This window comes from Polypterus senegalus, chromosome 1, assembly GCF_016835505.1.
Source record: "Polypterus senegalus isolate Bchr_013 chromosome 1, ASM1683550v1, whole genome shotgun sequence".
Classification (NCBI taxonomy): Eukaryota; Metazoa; Chordata; class Cladistia; order Polypteriformes; family Polypteridae; genus Polypterus; species Polypterus senegalus.
Window position 1 is genome coordinate 164,379,198 of NC_053154.1, and position 25,792 is coordinate 164,404,989.

The 25,792-nt window shown below is 37.2% G+C and overlaps 1 protein-coding gene across 1 annotated transcript in view; it reads right to left on the reverse strand.

Annotated features, from left to right (window-relative positions):
• The window catches only part of LOC120534376 (presenilins-associated rhomboid-like protein, mitochondrial), a 33,463-nt gene extending 16,242 nt beyond the window's left edge, over nt 1-17,221 (reverse strand). Inside the window, exons 1-4 of the mRNA XM_039761923.1 lie at nt 17,087-17,221; nt 9,756-9,975; nt 8,423-8,563; nt 4,748-4,796 (exon numbers count right to left, since the gene is read on the reverse strand). Coding sequence (XP_039617857.1) covers nt 4,748-4,796; nt 8,423-8,563; nt 9,756-9,975; nt 17,087-17,202 — 526 coding nt within the window. The 5' untranslated portion in view covers nt 17,203-17,221. The remainder of the gene's footprint in view (nt 1-4,747; nt 4,797-8,422; nt 8,564-9,755; nt 9,976-17,086) is intronic.
• Nucleotides 17,222-25,792: the final 8,571 nt, after the last annotated feature.

Below are 25,792 nucleotides of genomic sequence, written 5' to 3' on the forward strand. Positions count from 1 at the left end.
ATGCACGTGCGTTACTTTTCACGCTGATCGGGATTTATGTAGCGGAAGAACGTGGAAGTTTGTGTATGCACAGATTCCTGCATCTGGATTTTTTTTTTTCTTGCTTTTGTGCTTACGCGATATTATAGTGCGAGTTCTACGCACGATGTTATACATGAGGCCCCTGGTGACTGGAAATTCTGTGTACCCCTGAGATACAAACAAATTAAAATCTGACAGATGATTCCTGCAGTGGTTTAAAATAGAATGATGGTAATTGCCATTTTTTGATTTTACAGGTTTTCACAAAAATAAAGCTACTTTGACATGCTTCAGATCTCAGACAGATCTTATGTTTAATTACTATGCTTTTTTTAAAGCATTTCTTGATAACACAGATCATGATTTTAAAACACTTTTATTGATAGATAGATAATTAATCCCAAGGGGAAATTCACATAATCCAGCAGCAGTATACAGATACAAAAAACAATATTAAATTAAATAGTAATAAAAATGCATGTAAAAGCAGACAATAACTTTGAGTAATGTTAACAATGTTACAACCTCTCAGCCATTTGGTTGTTAACCTAAAAAAATCAAGTTAATTGGATAAAGTGATTTTGAACATTGACACTTCATGAGACTCACTTCCAATCCATATTAAACATTTGCCTAATCATATAGCTTTACCAAACACACAACTAAGATGGAGAATTTCGACTCTACACCCAAAGCACATTTACTAGACTTTGGATATGATCACTGAGGCATCTACCATTCAGAATATGCTAGCTGACATTGGAAAAACTGTATACTAGCATCAGTGTGTTTTGTGAACTCTTGACCACCAAGCAATGCTGGCATGATATATCAGAATTCATGTAAGTATTTGAACATTTCAACAGATTAATTCTAATACTTGTGGAACTACGTTTGATACAATGTCACAGATCTTAAGGGAAAATCCTCAAGAAACTGACTTTAATCCTCAACATCATTTATGTCACTCAGTTTAAAGTCATGACTTTGTGTAATTAGTGCTAAATGAGAAAAGAGGTGGTATGTAAGGTACTCATAAAACAGGAATTTTAAATAAAGACTATCTGCCAAGACAATACTACCTATAAAGTGACACCATAAATTTCCCAGTTTTCAAAAACTCTTGTCAACACTTGTAAAACAGCAGCAGAATTTAATTGTAATAGACAATACTTTACACAATGGAGAACCACTGTGGCTATGCTTTTCAAAACTGCCATTGTTTATAGTTGTTTCTGAGTTTATATATTCTTAGAATTTAATACAAGAAGAAAAGGATGTGTAAGTAAACCGATTTTGGATGCTTGGGTTTTATTCTCCCCATATGCTAAAAGTTCTTAATAAAACTAATTATGTATAGTATGTATTAATCTATTTATGCATGTTAAAATTAAAATTTTTGCAATATTTTTGCCATTTTTTTGGTTATACTGTTCTACAGGTTTCTGGGTGAACAGCTGAAGAGATTCCCAGGGAGTTCTATATTAATAACTAGGGTGCTTCGTCCCCTGCTCGCTTCACTCGCCAACCCCTCCCATACCTTCCTGCCACTAGCGCTATGCGTCGTTGTGAAGAGGGGGGCTGAACCCCAAGGAGACGCAGCCACTCCTCCAAAACCCCTCATAAACGGTGATACACTGGGAATCAAGTAACAGTTGTTTTTTTTTTCTACCTCCACTTTGCTCAATTAGCTGCTTGCTTGCTGCTGCTGCTACATACTGCGTGATCTGCATTTTGTGTGCCGCTTCGAACGTTTAAAAGCCTGTACAGCACCTGAATATTCAATTTCTTCTCGCTGTTCCGTTATTTCACAGAGTAATATTTTCAGTTTGTTTGCGCTGTTATCTTTACTCTAATTTTTTGAGACTTTCAAATTTTCCTACTTCCATTATCTCTAACCTGCTCTGCATGTGTATCACAGGACTTGCTTCCAAAGGTTGTAAGTATGACGTGACTTGTCCGTCTTGCGGGAAGTGAAAGTGTCTCTCTTCAAAAGATCATGTCTCGTCACACGAAAAAAGTCTTGTATCGTCACAAGATTTTTTTTTTTATAAAAGAGAGATGTGAAATGCAGATTGCTTGTTTCCATTTATATGTCAAATTTTGTGTTGTTGGTTTTGTTAAAGTTAGTTGCAATTTGTGTTAAATACTGCATATTGTTTGTGTTTACATATATGGATGTAAATATAATACATTTTTTGGAAATTTTAACTGTGAGATTCTATTATCCCTGTGTTTAGGCCTTGTAGGGGAGATGGTTGAAGTGAGCAATGGAGAGAGATTGCCCAGCAATTGCAAAAGAGCTTAAAATAAATTTACAGTAATCCCTCCTCGATCGCGGGGGTTGCGTTCCAGAACCCCCCGCGATAGGTGAAAATCCGCGAAGTAGAAACCATATGTTTGTATGATTATTTTTATATATTTTAAGCCCTTAGAAACTCTCCCACACTGTTTATAAATATTCTCCGCACAGTTATACAGTAAACCCTTGTTTATCGCGGTTAATCCGCTCCAGACAGATAAATGAATTTCCACGAAGTAGGATTCTTTATTTATAAATCTAATATTTTCGCAGTTAGAGCATAGAAAACCTGTTTACGACCATCTAAATACGTTTTTTAACATTATTAGAGCCCTCTAGACATGAAATAACACCCTTTAGTCTAAAGTTTAAACTGTGCTCCATGACAAGACAGAGATGACAGTTCTTTCTCACAATTAAAAGAATGCAAACATATCTTCCTCTTCAAAGTGCGCGTAAGGAGCGGAGAATGTCAGAGAGAGAGTAAAGTAAACAATGAAAAATCAATAGGGCTGTTGCGCTTTTAAGTATGCAAGCACCGCGATAAAGCAGCGGCAATGAAGGGATCAATGCGAAGGTAGCCTTTCAGCATTTTTACAGGAGCGTCCCTATCTTCTAAGCAAACAGCTTCTGTGCAAAAGCCCTCTGCTCACATCTCCTCCGTCAAGCGCAGAGAACGTCAGAGAGAGAGAAAGAGAGCTTGAGATTAAAGCAAACAATCAAAAAATCAATAAGTGTGCTTTTGGACGCACCTCGAAAAAGCGGCATTTCTTAGAGGAGCGTCCATATCCACTAGGCAAATAGCTTCTGTGGAAACAGCACCTCTGCTCACACCCCCTCCGTCAGGCGCAGAGAATGTCAGAGAGGTGAGATAGAGGCAGAGACAAGCAAACAATCGAGGCATATCTTATAGCATTGAGGAGTTTTAGTTAATATGTAATACGTGCTCTGATTGGGTAGCTTCTAAGCCATCCGCCAATAGCGTCCCTTGTATGAAATCAACTGGGCAAACAAACTGAGGAAGCGTGGCATAAATTAAAAGACCCAGCAGAAACCGAATCAGCGAAAAATGCAATATACATTTACATATGCTTACATATAAAATCCGCGATAGAGCAAAACCGCGAAAGTCAAAGCGCGATACAGCAAGGGATCACTGTATTTATAAAACTAAGAATCATTTTATTGTTTGTTTAAGTCAGAGAACAGAAATATATATTTTTCTTTTAAAGATGTCTTTTCTTGGTCTGGTGTCAATCCACTGTTGCTACTTTCCCAACATAATGGGACAGATTCCTCTTTTGCTCTTGCAATTCTATACAACCACTAACTTTATTATGCATCCAATTAATGAAATGAAACATTATACTACAGAATCGCTTATCTGTCAACCTTTGATTGTCTGTTGCAAAGAAACTGAATAATCAAGTTCAAGAAATTGAACGACTAAGTCCATACCAAAAGAGAGCATGTCAGTTGCAAAAAATTAAGTGATCTGTCAAAAACCAGGGGTCGAAATTTTTGACGAATCTAAAGCTTTCACTCCTCTCCCATAAGAGAATAGGTTATGGTGGAGGGAAGGCGTAAAGCAAAAAATGTACTGATTATCTTGTTCCTGTATACAAACTGGATAAAAGGTATAGCATAATAAAATGGATTTAAATGTAAAAGAAATGAGAGTGTCACTCCCACATTTTACTCTTCAATCGGCAAGTTGCATAGGTGGTGGAAAACTTAAAATTCCTAAACTCAAATTCCTATTTGTAGCTAAAATGCTGTTCTTCCCAAGATAGTTTAAGAGGTTTAGGTGCAAGTACCCTTTTTTACAGTTATATTATGGAACGTTCTTTGACATTCTCTCTCTCACTGTAGGGTATTTAAATATCTTTGCCAAGAACAAGCAACAGTGAAAGAGTAAAGTAACAAAGTAACAAGTGTGTTTAAACCGCTTAAGTAATCGTGAGTGATTTTCTATGGGTTTCATACTTGTATTACAGACATATATTGGTTTGTCCATTCATCTCTGAAAGTTCAGTTTTCACAGTCCCTTTCCTAGGCCTAACTAAAAATGCTTATTTTTGATAGGAGTAATCAAACCCTAATTTTTCTACAGTTTGACAACCCTAAAAAGCAGGAGCTTTGTGTCAATCATAATTGGGCTTAAATGTACAACAATGAAGGCAAGCAAAAAAAATATTTACAAATAATAAAGTAATAAAACCAGCAATTTGTAACAAATTAAACTAAGAAAACTCACCAAATTCTCTGCTGTTCTTCAAAGAGTTTATAAAAGTTTCCCAATCAGAACTCATTAGCTGATGGACAGTGTTCAGCTCTCAGCAACAAGACAAACACTTCAGGATTACTGAATAAATTGTTTTTAAAAACTGCTCATTCCCAACTACATAAAGCAACCAAACAAACCTGAAACTGTTCTTTGTCCTTCACTCAAGCTGTTCCACCATCGGTTCACCTGAAGTGGGAAAGACAATAGCATTTAGTTATCATGAATATGTCTGTATTGCAAATAAAAATACCCAACTTAAGATGTGAACAAGATTACATATCACTAGTCCTTATGCTATATCCATAGAACAGTGGTTCCCAAACTTGGTCCTGGGCATTAAATGTGGCTGCAGGTTGTTGTTCCAACCAAGTTCTGTTTTTAAATTGGACTCCTAGCCTAATTAAGTGGGCTGTTATTTCAGTTTCTGTGTTTTTGGGGTCAATGAAGAAATTACAGAACTAAACTTGGTACATTTTTTATTAAACTGTACTAAGCAGTCATATGGGGATTTAGTTTTTTTTTTTTTTTATTTAAAAAATATTTTCATCCTGATTTTCCCGGTGTTCTGGTTATTTAGTCCATTATTTATTAATTAATGGGTCTGGCGCTGAAGTCTTTGCAGTCTTTCATCATTTAGCATTGTTTGGCTGGGTGTCTGCTCTGCTTGTTTTTATTATTGTTATTACGATACAATGAAGGAAGCAAACTACACAGAAAAAGGACAAAATTATAGGAAAATGACAAAAGAGACAAGCATTTAAAGCTCTAGCAAAAATGGAAATATTTCTAAATGTCTTATAAATGTAAAAATCACAGTGTTATGCTTTTCTAAATGCAGAATAGAAAAAAGACCAGCTTATTAAATTGTGTATCTGGTTGGAACAAAAACAGTGGGTTCCCAGGACCAAATTTTGAAACCATTGCCACAGAATGTAATTTAAATAAGATTGTTCAACTTTCTTTTCAATGTTACTTCTTGTTTATCTTTTACATGTGTAAAAATAAAAGGTAAGTTTAACTTTGAACATAATCTATAAACATTCTTAACATCAATTCAAAACACAGGATTCAAATTAATTTTTCAAAACTTGATTACTGGAGTTACAAGAGGCCATAGCCAATTCTGACAGTATCGAGTGCAAGATAGGAATCATTTCCTGGTGGTTTGCATATCAACTCAAACATGAACGATCTGGAATTACCAATCAAAATCTATAAATCTTTAGAATTTAGGACCAAAAGTTGTATGTACTGGGGTTCCTAAAACCTGGACATAAACAAAACTGTGAAATAAATAGCTCTACTGTTTAAAGCAGAATATTTAGTAACAAAAGGGATAATTTGGCATGAGTTGTAACCACTTTATTAAATGCAATCTTGGTGGTGACCTGGTACTTCTGGGACAGTCTCCCTGTACAGTAAGCAAGAGCTGCTTCTATTCTAAGACCACAAAACTTTCCTCTTTACTAGCCTCTCCTCCATCCATTTAAGTGCCACTTTAGAACGAACAAATATGTTGCTGAATACCACCTAACCAACATCTTAATTTTGACATGACACTCAATTTGACAAAATTGACAAAAATTCAATGGCAGTGTTATAAAATCAAGCAAAGACTGCAATCTAAAGTGATTGAAGAGTAATACAAATAAAAAAGTGAAAACCATACCTCTGTTTGTAAATTGCTTAAATATGTTTCTTTATATCATTTATGAAGAGGGCTCATCCCATTTAAAAAAAATAATTTATGAACACCTCATAAACATATGAATGAAAACTTGTCTTAAACAGTTGTCATCTGAACAATCCATACTTATCCTGTGGCCAGGATTCCAATCCAGTATCGAAAAAACAATTATTTTACTTAGGGTATATTTACATGTACCCTATATTAAGCACACAGTGGGTCTGAAATAACCAGCATTTGCAAATTAGCAAGAGTCTACATATGTGACAACATGTTTATGCCAAAAGCATAGGGTAGTGATAAATGTAAACTATGACAATAACATCAGAGCAAAAGATATTTTTGTGCCCTTTTTCTTTTTGTAGCCACTGCAAAAGTTATTGCCCAAAGTACTCCTCTGCCATGAGAAAAAAAACACAGTGACATATAAAAGGTTCAGGAACCCTTAGTCAAAATGTTTGTTACTGTGAATAGCTAAGCAAGTAAAAAATGACTGGTTTTCCAAAAGGAAATTTTATTGATTAATTATTCATTATTTACAGGTTTAAAGTAACAAAAAAGAAAAACAGCCCCAAGCAAAAGCTTGGGCACCCTGCATGACCAGTACTTGGTAGCACACCCCTTGGCAAGTATCACAGCTTGTAAACCCTTTTTATTGCCAGCCGAGAGTCTCTCAGGTATTTTTGCCCTTTCATCCTTGAAAAAGGACACTAGTTCTATGAGATTCTTGGACCATCCTGCATTCACAGCTCTTTTGAGCTCTATCAACAGATTTTGGATGATGTTTTAGGTGGTGGGGCTGTCGAGGCCATACCAAAACCTTCAGTCTAAGCCTCTTCAGATAGTCCATTTTGGATTTTGAGGTTTGTTTTGGATATTATCCTGTTGCAGAAGCCATCCTCTTTCATCTTCAGCTTTTTTTTTTTTACAGATGGTGTGATATTTGCTTCCAGAATTTTCTGGTATTTAATTGAATCCATTTATCCTTCTACATGTGAAATATTCCCCATGCCACTGGCTTCAACATAAGCCCAAAAGCCTGATTGATCCGCTCTTATGCTCAACAGTTTTGAGAAGTGTTCTTTTCATGGAATTCTATACCCTTTTATTCAAACATATTATACTTTTAAACATTGCAGCCACAAAGTTCTATTTTGACTTTATCAATCCACAGGACTTTGATTGGCTTGTTTACATGTTCATCTGCAAATATTTGATGCAGTATTTTGTGATGAGGAAACAGGAAAGGTCTTCTTCTGATGGCTCTCCCATGAAGATAAACTTTGTGCAGGCGTTGCTGCACAGTAGAACAGCGCACAACTGCTCCAGTGTCTACTGATCTTCGTGAAGGTCTTTTAAAGTCAAATGGAGGTTATGATTTACCTTTCTAGCAACCTTACAAGCACTTCCGTCAGCAAGTTTTCTTGGTCTTCAAGACTTGACCTCCATCATTCCTGGTAACTGCCATTTCTTAGTTATATTACAAACTGACGAAACGGCTACCAGTAAACACTTTGCTATCTTCTTATAGCCTCCTCCTACTTTGGGCATCAATTAGTTTATTGAGTGCAAGGAAGCCATTTTGAGAATCCCATGGTTGCTCATTGTTGGGACAAAGTTTAAAAAGTCAGAGTATTGATACAGCTTTAAAATTTGCCTTTCCTAACAATGACTATGAACAAGCCATAGCCCTACTCACTTAACTACCCACAATAAAATTAATTTTGACCAAAATGTTCCTTACCATTGTATATCTTCAAACACTTGTTACTATCTGCACAAAACATTTACTCGTATATTGTTGTTTGCTGTAGGCACAAGCTAATTACACTAAGCAGTTAAACTGTATAGAGAAACAGAGATAAAACCATGATCCTGGATACAAAACTACAAACAAGTACATATAAAAGTGTCATTTAGGAAATCATAATTTTAGCTGAATATCTTACTTCTGATTCAAGGCTCAGACTCAGTTTGTTTCTTTGTTTTTAACACTGCAAGAAAATAGATGATATGGGCAAGAATCAGATATGTCAAAAACTGAAACTGGGTCTTTTAAAACGAAAACTTTACATTTCCAATGAAAACCACAAATGAAACTCCTGCACATCAAAACCTTACTTGCCTGCTTCCGGAAGCCTCCTTCTTTCTGAGGTCTTAGCTTCTCAAACCAGTCAGCTCTGGCCTCATCAAAGTAGCTCTGCACTCGAGATTTCAAGGTCTCATACTGCCAGATAGATGCTGTTCCAAATGCACATCCTGTAAACTGAACAGAGATTCTTACAGCCTAATTGTATAATCCACACTTATATTTTAACCTCTTGCAGTTAGCAACTCACTTCATGACAATAAAAAAAAAATTTGATTACTAGGGGGCATTGCCCCCTGCTCGAATTGCTCGCCAACACCCTGGTCATCACTAAGCACTAGTCTCTTTGCAGTTTTGCCACTTGCGTTTGGGGATGCGGATGTACAATTTAAACAGATTTTAATTTTCATTTGAAGTGTTACATTTTCATCAACGTGACATATAACTGCCCGTGATTGAATTTCGTTTCCTTCTCTCTATTACGTAAATCGACCTTTTCGAATGTTTGGCTCTGAGATTTGTTAATTGTCTTTGCAAAAGCTATTCTAACAGGAAACTGTTTACGTTTTAATATGAATGGCATTTCAAGATCTCCTTTGTTGTCTAATGTTATCTGCTAAGATGTACTACATTACCTTTCTTGGATAAATCCTTCTTTCTACGGTAATTCGTGCGGTGGAAGACCGGACATTGTTAACGGTTGTTGATATTCTTCGTGATACTGTAATTTGATGTTTTCATCTTCTGCACGATCACCACCAACTGTTTCAGCATAGTCTATTGATACGCATTTAACCATTTTGCCCTGTTACCGATCGACATTTTTGGTGTAAATTCGTTTGACTTCCTCGTTTCTAGGTGCTAGGATTGCCACATACTAATTTTTTCTGCTGACAACCGTACATGATAAAATTCTTCAATAAGATTTGGCCATAATACGTCTTCTTTAATTGGGAATGTAAAGTGAGGAAAACATTAAAATTTATTTATATGAAGTGTGTCTGACAAAAGCATTCACAAGATTGAGCAGTGAGAGTATCATGGTCTTGTTTGAAAATGGTTGATAGGAGGGCGTGACTTGAAAGAATCTCATGGCAATATTCTCGTCTCGCTGGACTTGAAAAAATCTTTTCCAAAAAGTCTTGTCGCTTCAAACGTTTTTTATATAATAGAGAGATATCTCACTGAAATAGAATATGGATTCAACATTGCAGGACTCTCTTGTATTTACTACTACAAAATATAATCAATATAAATAGCCCCATATTAGCAGTCACTAGATGATGCCCAACAAACCTTAAGAAAAAATATTCATAGTGCTTAATGTACAATTTCTATATAAATGTTTCATTTATAAATAGAGACATACCCCAACTGTGAATACGAATGGTTTTATAAGGACCCTAAATGTTCTGTGGGGAGCATTAGATGGAGGAGGTTCCACGGGGGGTATTAAGCTCTTCCTGTTTGCAGGTGACTCACTGGGATTTACTTCCTTCTGTCCCACTTCCTCTGCTTCTACACGCCGTTGTTCGCTCCTCTTTGGTGCTTTGCGGAAACCACATCTCTGCTCTGTAAAAAAGTTGAATCTGTTGAAACAAAGGATTTTCAGTTTAAAGAATTACCCCTCCTACACACGTCCACCACTGTTGATATGAAGCATGGATTCGGAAAATGTCAGCACTATATTTAGATTCTGAAGATCTCAAACATGTGTACAAGCTTTGATCCAACCTTTGAACATTTTTTGGTAAAAAAAAAAAAACTTGGTTTAAAATTTGTTTCCATTTTGAATGTTTCTTAGCTTTTAATCAGAACGTCTCTGAACAACTGAAAAAATTAATACTTCTAAAACTTCTTACTGACAATATCAGTTTGACAAAATTTCCATTTACCGATGCTAACAAGTTGTTTCAGAATTTTTGAAAATGAAGCCATGATACAGCTTTAATCAAAAAATGACATATTACAAGATGACAGATGTTTGTAAAATTAGAACACATGACATAACTTTTAGGGGAGACTGAACACTGTCCACAAGGACATTTTGAAGTGGTTTTCTCCAAATTTAAGGTGTCAGCAAATATATTTCCAACTGTATTTTTCTTAATTCTTTTAAACATTCTTATATTAAAATATTTCAGATAATTAATATATTGTAATAACCAGGCTGGCAATTGAAAGGGACATGTAGCTGATCAGTTGTTGAGTGGAACGTTTTCTAAAGTAGCGGTGTGTTTGGCAAATGAAGCGTCACAATGAGCTCTGAGGGGAATGAGGAGGAAAGTGAGAAGGAACACAAGTGTCCATGGTCCGTTGGTGAAAGGTGAAAGAAGGGCAAGGACATGTCTCTGAAAAGCTGGAAAACTATTGACAGAGACAGGAAGAATCTACTAGACTACAAAACCAGTACAGCAATAGCAGAACAGCACAGCAAATCAATAAGCTAATATTAAAAGAGCAGGCTCAGATATGGGATGCACTCTGGACACCCTGGAGGTAGAAGCAAAGGAGAGAATTAAAACAAAACTGAGTACTATTATAAGCAATCTCTGACACACTTAGGCCCGGTTTATACCTCACGCTCAGAATGCGTACGCGTCATGCCACGCATTCTCAGCGTTCATTTGATGCATCCTTTGAGCACGTCCTCAAGAATTAACACGACACTTGCACGAGTTGCAGTACTGGCAAATAGTCGGGGAATGGGGAAGTCAGAACGTGACGTCAGAGTCTCTGTTTACTATCTACACGTGACAGAAAGCCGCTTGGAGGGTCCTAGAAGATTGATGTGCTTGCTTCGACGTCTGATGAATAGTTTGATGTGGTGAAGCAAAATGCCGACATACAAATGCATTCATGATGCTTTTATATTCAAGCATATTCCCTATCATAATGACACAATTTTAAAGGTCTCACATACCACCTTCTGTGTGGTCTTTTTTTTTTTTTTTGCACCTTCGCAATTACATCAGAATGTATGGTGGCATATTTGAGCCAAAGAGAAATAAAGTTAGGGGCATAGTGGAAAGGTGTATTTTGTGATTAAAGTGGAAATTTCAGCTTAAATTTGAAATGCCCACTTTAATATTGTAGTTTATTTTATCGTTGAAGTAGACCGCCGTAAACATCATCTTAAAACTAACCCAGCTGTTAATCACTATGTGTTTCAGGGGCTTACTCCTGCACTGACAGTAGCGGCAAGCAGCAATCGCCACACAGACACATTACATTTATGATATTCCAGCTCTCTGCACATTTAGAATCCTTAGATTTATACTTGATACCACTTTCATGATGAAATGCATTAAACTATGTATATTACATTTTACAGATAAATCATTAACTTCATTTAAACAATGAATACTGTTAATAATTACACAAGTTTGGTCGGCACGGTGGCAGAGTGGTCCCTGGTGTTCCCTGCTCGGCGTGTGCATGTTTTTCTGGTGAATGTCCACAGTGTGCTCTGGTTTCCTTCCATAGATATGCAGGTTTGGGGATTTGGTGATGCTAAAATAATGCTAGTGTATGTGAGTGCTTGTATTCACTTTGCGATGAACTGATGTCCCGTCCTGGGATTGTTTCTGTCTCATGCCCAATGCTAGCTGGAATGGGCGCAATCCCTGGATTGATGGATTTAATCATTAAGCATCCTTTTCAGAGAAATTGAGGCAAGGTGTCCTCTGGATTTAATTGGCGTTTCAGGCAATTCACAACATAGAGAAGCCAAACCTGTTCTCACACTGATGATATCTCGCACTGCCACCTGGTGGAATCTTCTAGATTTACATATAGTACATGCCCAAGTATAAACAGTACACTGCTTGCATAGCAGTAGCATCCACGGAAGAATGCGTTGCATTAAGAATAAACTCGGCCTAACACTGAGGACTTTCAGTCAGTGAATCATTCAGCTGGAGTGTGTCAAGAAACGCTACTTTATACCAACAGCAGTTCACCTGCATAATGCCTCATTGTGACTGGGACTTCCAAATCAGAAGTCAGTCAGTCATTTTCCAACCCGCTATATCCTAACATAGGGTCACGGGGGGTCTGCTGGAGCCAATCCCAACCAACACCGGGCGCAAGGCAGGAACAAATCCTGGGTAAGGCGTGAGCCCACCGCAGGGTACACACACACCCAGCATGCACTAGGGACAAGTTAGGATCACCAATGCACCTAACCTGCATGTCTTTGGACTGTGGGAGGAAACCGGAGCACCCAGAGGAAACCCATGCAGACACAGGGAGAACATGCAAACTCCACGCAGGGAGGACCAGGAATCGAACCAAAGTCTCCTTACTGTGACGCAGCAGCACTACCATTGCGCCACTGTGCCACCCCAAATCAGAAGTTTTCCTTCTTTTTAATCATTCAGGTGTATATGTATATATATTCATTTATTGAAAAAGCTTCAGTAAAAGCCAGATTTCCACCTGGGGACAAATAAAGTTCTATACACAGTGTGCCGAATCAGCATGCGTCAGTATGAGAGGTGCATGAATATGACAGTACAAACAGAGAGAAGGAAGAAAGGAGCAGTGTGCTTCAGAGCCAAGATATCAAATTGGGCGACACGTTGGGAAATCATTAAAAAGTAAAAGGTGTCCCTCATGGCTTTAATGGTGTGGCTGGGGTTGGACATCGGTGACAGTAGTGGGGTTGGTAAGTCAGGTGCATTCAATGCTGCAAAAGGCATATCACCAACACTCACTAGTGATCTACATCCCCAGCATGTGTTGTTCCAGACAATATTTAAAATAAATGCAATGCGCTATTATTCTATTACTACAGTCAGTGTTAAGTTTTGTTACTACATTTTTGGGAGGACAAAACATTCATTTTGCGTTTTATTTTGTGAAAAATATGAAGTTATTTGCTTTAATATTGTTTTGGTAATGAGGTGCAAAAGTTGGTATTGATACCGAAGTCAAAATTTTAGTATCAATTCAGCACTAACATGCATATATCTCACATACGGTATTGTTGGGGAAATAAGTATTGAATGCATCAACATTTTTTTCAGTAAACTAGGGGGCTAAACTTTGCTTGCCAACCCCTGGATGCTCCTCCATTAGAGGAAGTTATTGTATTTAAAGAGTTGGTATATAGAAGAGCATGCGGGGCATGGAAGGAAGTCAGTAGTAAAAAGTAAAAATAAAAAATATATTAAAACTTAAATTACATTAACGCCTGACCAAAAACAATATTATGAATTACTTACATTCTATAAATGTTGCTTTTTTGCATTGCTGTTTGTATATTGTTCGGGATATTTTTCTCTTTCTCGTTTATTGGACAATTCTCTTAGTTCTTGATTTTTATTATAGGCAGCTTTCTTTTGTTAATTTTCTTTTATTCAATGTTCATTTTCAACTCATTTCCACAGTTTTTACATCATGATCTAAATTCAATTGTTCTTAAATAGAAAATTTGTTTTTCTGCCTTGCCATTGTAACTGACTGTGTTGAAGGGTGAGTTAGCAACACTGAGAGTGTCATGGGGTGGTACGGAGACAGGATGTGCGAAGTAGGAGTTTGGGAATTGGTGAAGGCTGAATAATATGTACACAACAGAAAACTTTAATATAATAGAGAGAGATATTTCCAGTGAGGCTATTAACATGAAATTCTCACCAGACATTGGTATTAACTCTAGAAATCCACAAATATAAAGAATTCACAACATTAAAGGCCATAAATAAAGGTATGTATAATAAAATGGAATGACACCTGGGAAAAAGCATTGAACATGCTAATTTAATACTTACTGGAGAAGCCTTTGTTTGTACTGACAGCGTCAAGACATTCCTGTACAAAGAAAGCAATCGCCTACAGTGCTCAGGTGTGATTTGGACCCATTCTTTTAAAATGAATGTCTTTAAATTTTGAAGATTCTGGGGGACCCTCTTGTGAACCCTGATCTTTAGTTCCTTCCACAAATGTTCAATTGCATTTAAGTCAGGTAAATGACTGGACCATTCTAACAACTTGATTTTCTTTCTTTGAAACCAACTGGGAGTTTCCTTTGCTGTATGTTTTGGATTGTTGTCCTGCTGGAATGTCCACCCATGTCTCATCCTTATTATTCTAGTGAACTGCAGCAGAATCATTTCAATAATCTGTTGGTACATAGCTCCATTTATCGTTCCTTAAATTACATGAAGTCTGTCAGTACAATGAGATGAGAAACAGTCCCACACCATGATGCTTTTACCTCTAAAGTTCACTCTTGGTACAGTGCTTTTTGGGTGATGTGAAGTGCCATTTCTCCTTCAAACATGGTGTGTAGCATGACAGCCAAAAAGTTTAACTTTGCCTTGTCTGACCAGACTACAGTCTACCAGTATTGCACAGAATAGACTTTAAAGGGGCTTCGACATGCCTTTTCTTCACTAATGGGAGTCTTGTGGGGTGACAGCGCATAGAAGCCATGTAGGTGAAGTGCATTGCCTATTGTTTTCTCTATAAAAATTGCATCTGCTGCCTCCAAGTCTTTCGGAAGCTCTTTCCAAATGGTCTTTGGCTATTCTTCTGACTATCATTCTGATTTCCTGGTCAGAAATCTTGTGAGGAGCGCATGTGCGTGGCTGGTTGATGGTGAAGTGATATTCCTTCCAATTGCGGAAAATGGTCCCAATGGTGCTTACTGAAAGATTCAGACATTTTGAAACACATCTGTAACCAGTTCTATCGATATGGTTTGCAACAATCAGGTTGCAAAGAACTTGGAAAAGCTCTTTGCTTTTTACCTATCATGAGATGTTTCTTGTGTAACATCTCCATAGCAAAACACCTTTTTATAGCTCATCAATATGTACTAACCCAGCTGATATCAATTTGCACAGATAAGAGGTGGAATTACTTTCTAACTACTTACAAATTTCAGCTGGTCCCTTGTCTTGGTGTGCTGTTTTTTCTTAGTTTTTCCCTGTGTCATTCCACTTTATTACGCATACCTTTATTTATGGCCTTTAATGATGAGAATTCTTATATTTGTGGATTTCTTGAGTTAATATCAATGGCTGCTGAGGATTTCATGAGAATAGCCTTAGATTTTTTGAAAAAATGTTGTAGTGTTCAATACTCACTGTAAATCTAAGACAGATTCAGAGAAAGAGAGAGAATTGTTTGTGTGTCACTGGTTAGGAACAAAGTTTACTTTATTAACACTTTCTTTTTTAAACTACATCAACTGACTCCCAATCTCACATTTGTTGCTTGCGTTTTGCAAAACAACCCAAATGGAGTTGTACAGTGACTCGTGCAGTGGTATACTAAAAAAACAAATGTAATGCATTTTTTAAAAGCATATACTGCATGCAGGGTACGCTCTGTTGACGATACAATACAGAGAATGGCTTCAGGAAGATGTTAAAAGAACACAACTGAGAAGTGGCAAAATGGTTGGCTACAGGTGTATTCTAAACTACATTCTCAACATTAGCTTTTTGGACAAATCCTCTCTTGTTAGTCAGAAAACCATAAATGTGAAGAGACCACTCACACAATACTGAAATATCTGTGATGATGAATTATGATTTAAAATTTGTTTCTGATTACTGGAATGTAATACTTCTAAAGAACCACAACCTTTAAACTAAAATGTTGAACCCACACTTAGAAAGCTTACAGGGGAGCATGCTGAAATAAAATAAATTCAAAAAACATTCTAGATCATCTAGCCATCTTTAAATACAAAGGCATAATAATTCAAATATATAAATGAAGAACAGACAAAAGTGCTCTAAAGAAAGCTGTTGTGTTATCTGTGACAAAAGCCCCACTCATTGTGAACCAATCTCTGCTTTTAAAAGAACTTAAAATGTTTTTTGTTTTTGCTCAAAAATATTGCCATATTTTTTGTTTTATGGTCAGAAATGTATATTAAATTCGTTCTCCTTCTACTAGGCTTTATATATGCTAAATGGCAGGCTTTGTCTACAAAAAGGATACTGCCCAGTTATCAGAAATTCTTTTCTTGGTAAGCCCGAAAAAGGTTCTAAGTCATACAATATAGGCAAAGGTCTCAAAACACAAATGTGTGCTATTATTTGTGAAAAAATTACATCAAAAACCAACAAAGTACATTAAAAGAAAAAAGTCAATTAAGGCAATGGACTGCCATAGTGGTTTAGCTTAGCTCTTCATAGACGTCTGGATGGAAAACTGGAAGTCAATGCATCCTTCACGACTGCGCATGCCCAACTTTGAATTACCCTCCGATTTAAAGTTTAACCTTTGCTGTTAATTTTGCAGTATTTTCGTCATCTTTAGTGCTTTAGTGTGGTTGTACATATTAAACAGTATAAAGGGTTAGAATTCTTCATGAAATGTCTGTTGTTTTACTAAACCAGAGTACATTAAGTTGTCGTTTGGGTTATCCTTGATGCAATTTTATGCAGAGCTATTTTCTGAGAACATAACGCTTTTCAAAATTGAGTACAGCTCTGTTGACAGTATGAAATTGTGGAGTGAGAAAACAATTTACAGACTCTGGAGCGAATCTAACACTTCTACATCTCTGACAACTTAATCGAGTAACAAAAGGATGGCAGGCTGACTTACCAAAACCGGTTAAAGACCTACCAATGACAGGAGACTAACTGACAATATACTGTCCCTGACTAACACCGCTCAAATTAATGAGCACATAATAGATTGACGTACTGAAACCACAGCAATAATGGCGCTTACCTGCATTCTCTAAGAAAGCGTACGCCTAATGAACTGTTATCTCTGAAAGTCGACTGTCTCCAGCACTGAACACAGTTACGCCACGCCATGTTGCATTGAGCTGTGTGATACTGCATGACCCCTGCCTCCTAGGTCAACTACTTCCGGATGCACAAATTCAGCTTAAACTTCCGGTTTTTTCACGATCCGATCTGTGGGATCTGCGCCCAGCTTCGTATTGTCATTTAAGTTGGTTCTTTACGTAGACTTTATGGAAGAAAATACATTTTAAAGTAACGAGAATATGATATATGACTAGAATATGACTGTCTGTCTCACCATCCAGAAATATTTTTATTTTAAGGATTTAACTGATCCAGTTCAATAAAACCAGTACTCTTTCGATAAAGAAAAATATCACTAGAGGTCAGTCTTAAACTGTAAAACGTGTGGAAGGGAAGTACTCTGTAAAATCCTTAATTTTACATTTTTTCACGTGGTTAGTTCTTGCCAGCAGGTGGCTCTAGCATACTGACTTTTAGCTTTATTGTTAAAAGTGAAAAGGCACAGCATTATTATTTTCGTTTTAGCGGGTTGGATAATGAATGGATGGATGGTTATTTCAGTCTTACATTTTTCTCATGACGACTTAGTAACAATGCGGATGATAATATAACCATCACAATACAATCTTAGAAAGAGCCTGTTTTCATTTTTCTTTTACATTGTTTATTCTTAATACTTTATTTATCCCTATCTGACCTGGAAACTCTGAGCTATTAGTATTATACAATCGTCATTAATTAATTAATTGAGCTGCTAAAAATATTAACACAGTTCGATATCAATTAATTGTAATGAACCCATTTATACATAGTACACAACTAATGAATAAATGATCAGCATATCTTAACTTTTACATCAGCAGTCCCAAAAGAGTAGCAAATCCATTGTTAAAGTGTTACAGAGGGCTATGTCACAGCAATCCACATGCAAGCCTCATCAACAATGTAAGTTCTTCTACAGTCCAGTAAAAGGCTTTGTGATCACGTTTAAATAATTTGAAATTATAGATGTGACAGAATTGCTTAAAGTAGATCTGACCTACACATATAGGGTCTTTCAATAGTTGACAGAAAACAAAGATACCTAGTTAAAACATGTGCAGGAGAGCAGACACACAATGGCCAATTTGCAATTTGAAAACAGGTCTGTGTAGCTGTGAAGACGACAGTGGTAACCATTGTTCCAGGTTGTTGCCATTTACTACAGATTTTTGTAATAGAGAATATGAGGGAAAAAATATACCTCACAGTTATTGAATCCATAATACTAACGCTGGATTAAGTCCCACACAGGCCCATTGGTGTTGAAACTCAAAAGGCCTTACCTCACCTTACTACCTCCACAGATGATCCCAACCAGGAACACACATATATTCACTCATAAATTATGAGCACTGCGTATATATATCCATCCATTCATTATCCAACCCGCTATATCCTAATTAAAGGGTCACAGGGGTCTGCTGGAGCCAATCCCAGCCAACACAGGACGCAAGGCAGGAAACAAACCCTGGGCAGGGCAACTCACTAGGGACAATTTAGAATCGCCAATGCACCTAACCTGCATGTTTTTGGACTGTGGGAGGAAGACACGGGGAGAACAGCGTTTATATATATATATATATATATATATAAACTGCTCAAAAATTAAAGGAACACTTTGAAAACACATCAGATCTCAATGGGAAAAGAAATCCTCCTGGATATCTATACTGATATAGACTGGGTAATGTGTTAGGAACGAAAGGATGCCACATCGTTTGATGGAAATGAAAATGATCAACCTACAGAGCCCTGAATTCAAAGACGCCCCAAAAATCAGAGTGAAAAAATTATGTGGCAGGCCAAAATTTTGCCAAAAGTTAATTGCAGCAACTCAGAATTGTATGCAGCACTTTGTATGGCCCCTGTGTTCTTGTATACATGCCTGACAACATCGGTGCATGCTTCTAATGAGATGACAGATGGTGTTGTGGGGGATCTCCTCCCAGATCTGGACCAGGGCATCACTGAGCTCCTGGACAGTCTGAGGTGCAACCTGGTGGCATTGGATGGACCAAAACATAATGTCCCAGAGGTGTTCTATTGGATTTAGGTCAGGAAAGTGTGGTGGCCAGTCAATGGTATCAATTCCTTCATCCTCCAGGAACTGCCTGCATACTCTCACCACATGAGGCCAGGAATTGTCGTGCACCAGGAGCCACTGTACCAGCATAGGGTCTGACAATGGGTCCAAGGATTTCATCCTGATACCTAATGGCAGCCAAGGTGCCTTTGTCAAGCCTGTAGCGGTCTGTGTGACCCTCCATGGATATGCCTCCCCAGACAATCATTAACCCACCACCAAACTGCTCATGCTGAATGATGTCACAGGCAGCATAATGTTCTCCATGGCTTCTCCAGACCCTTTCACTTCTGTCACGTGCTCAGGGTGAACCTGCTCTCATCTGTAAAAAGCACAGGGCACCAGTGGTGCATCTGCCAATTCTGGTATTCTATGGCGAATGCCAATCGAGCTACATGCTGCTGGGCAGTGAGCTCAGGGCCCATTAGAGGACATGGGGCCCTTGGGTCACCCTCATGAAGTCTTTCTGGTTGTTTGGTCAGAGACATTCACACCAGTGGCCTGCTGGAGGTCATTTTGTAGGGCTCTGGCAGTGCTCATCCTGTTCCTGATTGCCCAAAGGAGCAGATACTGGTCCTGCTGATGGGTTATGGACCTTCTATGGCCCTCTCCAGCTCTCCTAGAGTAACTGCTTGTCTCCTAGAATCTCCTCCATGCCCTTGAGACTGTGCAGGGAGACACAGCAAACCTTCTGGCAATGACACGTATTGATGTGCCATCCTGGAGAAGTTGGACTACCTGTGCAACCTCTGTAGGATCCAGGTATCGCCTCATGCTACCAGTAGTGACACTGACTGTAGCCAAATGCAAAACTAGTGAAGAAACAGTCAGAAAAGATGAGGAGGGAAAAATGTCAGTGGCCTCCACCTGTTAAACCATTCCTGTTTTGGGGGTCATCTCATTGTTGCCCCTCTAGTGCATCTGTTGTTAATTTCATTAACACCATAGCAGCTGAAACTGATTAACAACCCCCTCTGCTACTTAACTGACCAGATTAATATCCCATAAGTTTCATTGACTTTATGCTATACTCTGATTAAAAAGTGTTCCTTTAATTCTTTTGAGCAGTATATATATATATATATATATATATATATATATATATATATATAATATTAGGTATTTTCAACAAAACAGTGTCTTTGCTTCAGTTTCTGTTTTGCTGCACCACTGGGCTCTTGTTTTGAATGACCATTTCAAAACACATGCCCCACCCATATCAACCAACCATGATTCACGTTTTTCTTTTAAAAGCTTTTTATTTAGGATTAATTGGATGGGTTTATAATTGCGAGGACTGAAGTGGCGTAGGGATATGTGTTTGTGTTGGATAGCAGATTGCTATGATGCTGCATTCCTTTTGAAGTGGGAAGCTGGAACTTCCGAGTTCCTAGTCAAAATTTTCAACTGGAGTGCCCCCTTGAGTTAGATTTTCAACTCAGAAAGTCTGAGCTGGCCTATAAAGTCTGTGCTTGTCTGACTTCATATCATGACGTCAGTTGAAAATTTCCAACTTATACTGCAAACTTTAGTGAAAGCTTTGATATTATACTGTTTATTAGTGCATTGGCTCTGTTTGTGTTTCATTAAAGCAGTTGAACACACATTGCTGTCCAGCTTCTATCTGTGGAGATTTTGCTATGGTGTTTGGGTACACAAAATGCGGCATAATAGTATGCTGTTTTCAATTATTGTTTATTGCACTAGAGCAAGGTTTTCCTGGACATATCCATATTGGTTTTCCAAATGTTTTACTGGAACAAGGTCAACTGAGGTGTAACGTCATTTCAAGCTCTGACATCTGACTTCCAAGGTAGATTTAACGCAGCATACATGCTTGTACTGTTTGTGAAAACTTGGACTTTTCCAGTTATTAGGCACTTTTTCTCTCACATATGAAAGCAAGGCCTCAGGGTATGAACCCAGCTCACTTCAAAGGCAGATCTGGCTATGTTCAATACTGTTCAAAGGTTCTAGGCCACTCATGAAAATTGTTTTTAAAACTGTTTAGCTGAATAAAAAGTGTTGTTTAATAATGAAAACATGATATGACATTAGAATAAACACAAACTTTGATATATTATTTAAAAAAAAGAAAGGTGCCTTTTGTTTTCAAACCAAGTCAGATCTTTTGTGACCTCCCAGAGAATATAACATGGAAACAATTCACTTTGGTACTCTGCTGTACATTGTTTTCCAGGTATATCTGTGGTAAATTCTTCCAAGCTTCTACATTGAAGAAAGAAATTTACTAAACCTAATGTTCTCATCTCTTCTTATTGCGGCAAGAGATTACTGAAAACTATAAGTTGTTTGATATTCTTAATAGAATTTTGACACCTTTTATCCGTTTAATTGAATGAAGTTGTCCTAATTTAAACCAACTATGTTGATCTAATATACAGCTTTCTTAGTGCATTAGCTGATCATAAAAGGATTTGACATAACTCTTATGGCTTTGGCTGCTTTTGTCTGTCCAAGTAATCCCACATAGCTTCATTTTTTTGAGGTCATGGCTCCAAAGTGACCAGTCCAATACTGTAAGTGTTCCCTCTGCACACATCCACTCCTAGCCAGTCTTAATCGTGTTTGGAGTCTATTTGGGATTGTTTTAGTGCTTAAAGGTGGAATTTTTGCCAATATATATTTTTCCCAAAGGTACTGCGTAATACATTAAAATATATTCATGGATTTCATTTTTCCATTGAATTTGACCAGATTCCACTGTTTCTAAATTGCACCCCCAGACCATGACAGAGCAACCATATACTTCACGGAGAGCCGCAGACAGGCATGAATATACTTCTTGCCAACTCTTTTTTAAATTATTTTATTTTCACCATTCCTGCAAACCATAAATTTCACGTTTAGAATTATCACACCAAAAGACTTCCTGCTGCTGGTTGCTGTTTGATACTTTATGGTTTTTCACATATTTTGGTCTCTTCTGCGTGTGTAATCAATTGTTCCTTAAAGATATGTCTTAATCCAGAAAATTAGACTGTGACTTCAATCATACACATTCAGTTGTCAATTGCAAAATAAGTATATCCATGTTAGTGCAGTTTCAGTGAAAATGTGGTCTGTATGTCTAAGTAAGCAATTTACATTTTTTTTTAAATGTGTACATTTGCAACAAAAATATTGAATGAAAGAAGATGGGCAATTATCATTTGTAATTCAGCAATTTTTGAAAACTGTTAAAAGGTTCCAAAATTTTTTATAGGGCACTTAGTTTGCACAAGTAAATACACTCATTGATTATTTTGTTGTATTTAAAACTTGCTTGTTAACACAAATAACCTTCCTCTCCTATTAGCTAAAATATGTGAGCTAAGTGACTATGATTATTTCATTGATTGTTAATGCTAGAATCTCAGAAACAGCTTTTTCCAAAGGGTTTTTACACACAACAGCCTCTATAGTTTACAGAGAAGAGTGCAATAGACAAAAATCATCTGAGTGGAAGCTCTATGTGCAAAAGCACCTTGTTAAGGGCAGAGGTCAGAAGAGACTGACCCGTCTTTCTCAAACTAATGGAAAGACCACAAATACTCAAATAACAGCATTTCATAGTGGATCTCAATATATAGCGCATCAGACATTGAAGCAGATGAGCTTCAGCAGCAGAAGATCATGTCTTCTGGTGTTACTTTGGCTAGTTAAGTAAAGGAAGACTAGGTAACAGTATACATGTAATTATCAAAATTGGGCAACCAAAATTAAAAAAAAAAATTTGCCTGATCTGAAAAATCTGAACAGCTGTGAGTCACAGTTTTCTGTAAACAACACAAATCCATGGAATAATTCTGTGTTGTGTCAGTAATGCAAATTTGTTCTATTGGTAGTAGTGTAATGATGTAGGGTATATTTTTTGGCACACATTAGGCCTCTTAACACTTAATCAAAGTTTCTTGAATACCACAACATACCTAAGCAATGTTTCTTTTTATATAAATTCCTTTAAGGCCACAGTCTACCCTGTTTCAAATTGATCATCTTATCAGAATAATACACATGTCATAAAGCATGCAGCTTCTCAAGTTGTTTTCATTAAAATGACAGTGAATTGAGTTTATTCTGATGGCCTATCCAAAACCCCCAGATCTCAATCCAAAAATATCACCTTTGGAATGATAGGAGGTTTCTGTCAGGAACGTGTAGATTGGCAAATTGCTCTTGAGTCAGCATAGACCAAAATCCATACGAAAATGTTTTAAGTACAATACTGAATCAAATATCTTGAAGATTTCAGGCTGTTCCGGAGGCAAAAGTGGACCATATCAGTTACTAGATAGGGGAACCTAATGAAGCATCTGATAATTGTATGTATGCAGCTGACTGTAATCCTTTACTTGTGCAGCACTTTGTGATGGTGTTAACTGCTAAAGTTTGCATAACTGTAAAGTAGATTTTTTATTTCAGGGTGAGACAGTAGAATTTTAATGAAAAGTACCAGGAGATAAACATAGCCAGAACAAGCCAACGTCAAAGCCAGAAGTCAAACCAACCAGAATGTTAAAACTGAAATTGCAAACCTGAACTTGAAGACCAAAAACAGAAGCTACAAACTAAACACCTGGAAGACAATATATACAGGTGTCTTACACAAGCATTTAGGTTTTTATTCTTGAGTTTCACATACTGAGAAAGTGTTCATTGTATCCACAGCCCAATGATGTCACTGTTGCTCACTATTGGGTTGAATTAGCAATGTGGCAACAACTGTTCCACAAAATGGTAGTCCCTGCTGCAAACAAAATGATGTTACAGAAAAGATGTCAAAATAAATCAACTTTTTTAAATCACCTAAAAACTGGAAATTAATGTTATTTTTGGAATCTTTAATCATAAAAACCCATAAATAGATGTATACATTGTCTATATACCTTCAAAGGAACCCAAATAATTAAATGAAAACCACAGATCTTAACAGTAGAGAGTATTTAACATTACCAACACTTGGGTTTTCTCAAAGCTTCTAAAGCAGCCCCCTAATGTGCTGTTCTTAGGTGACTCCAGCTCTTGGTGAAACACAGATTAGCCACACAGAGCAATGCCTCAGGGTATGACACTATCAACATCCACACACCTTAGAAAATGGATACTTTTTTCTTTTGAAGTGCTAACCCCACTCTCAAGTTCTGCTCTTTTGCCTAGACTTAACTCTGCTGATAGTTGTGTACCCTTTGCATGGGGAAGTTGGGTCAATCTGGCCAGGATTATAGGGTCTGTCTTTACAGTTTGCCAGAATTGATAAGTTATATGTAGTCTTTATTGGGTGTATTTTAAAATCACAAGATGGATCTGGTAAATTTCTAAAACACAAAGTTATAGTAAAGCCTTAGGCAGCAGCAAATAAATAAATAGAAAAATCCTATTCCCCTTTCCCCATACGATCAGACGTGCTATTATAAAGTATAAGAATGCAATTACTGCTGTGAAGGGAGGGGCCAATACCTCTTGTTTAGTGAAGGGCCAACAAACGCAACAAAGAGCCTGAGACCTTAATTTCCTAGCGTCTTTTGAAGTTCCTTTCAAATTAATTGGCAGAGAATGGGAGCTTTCAGACTTTCACCTCCATTCAGAGAGCAATGTTGCTTGGCTCTGGCTGAGCACTCATTGCGTAATAAAAAAGGTGTTAATTTCATAAAATAAAAAAGGGGTGAATTTTCCACAAGAAAGGCTGTAATCTTTTTCATTATGTTTCCATTATCAATAAATGCTTTTAGAATTCACCCTTCAGCCTTTCTTTATTCCAGAAATAAATCCAAAATGTGCAGCTTTCATCTTTCAGGTCAAAAAGACGTCCAAATTATTCCTGGAAGCCGGGTGGCTGGCTAGTTATCAAAAAACTCTTCTTTTCATGGCACATTTTTGATGTTTTCCATAGTAAAAAAGAAATGCTGCACTTGTTAACCATTTTTATTTGATAGTAGTGAATATCATGCCATATCTGAAAGCATGATATCATTTTTGATATTTTATATCACATCTTGTTCTCATTAAGGTTTTTGCATAAGTGTTGAATACTTTACACACCAATTCAGCAAAAAGTCATCCAAATATCTAAGTGAATGTCCATATTATCCATAGCCAAAAAAATGGGAAACCCCAATGGTCTTTTCCCCCCATACAATGGCTTTTACAATACTTTTTCCATTGCTGATTTACAAATAACAGAGTCAGTTTCCATTTCAATCACTTACTACCCAACCATCCACTATAGGAACAGATTACCAGTAATTCCTTCTGCTTCAAATTTAAGCAATCATCCTTTCTAAACCACTGGTTGAAATTTATTATGAATAGCCAACCCGCGGCGTACCATACACCACATAATCAGGCCGGTTTTTTAATCATTTTTAAGCACAGGGAGAAAATTAACATTTGAAAAATCGGTAATGTAATAAATCAGCAAGAAAAGCAACATTGTAACAATGCACGGAACGAAACAACACTGGCAGACCACCATCGCGCCTTATCCTCACAGAAGGAGGGATGGGGGTGGACGGCGCTTAGGCGCGGAGGGTGGAA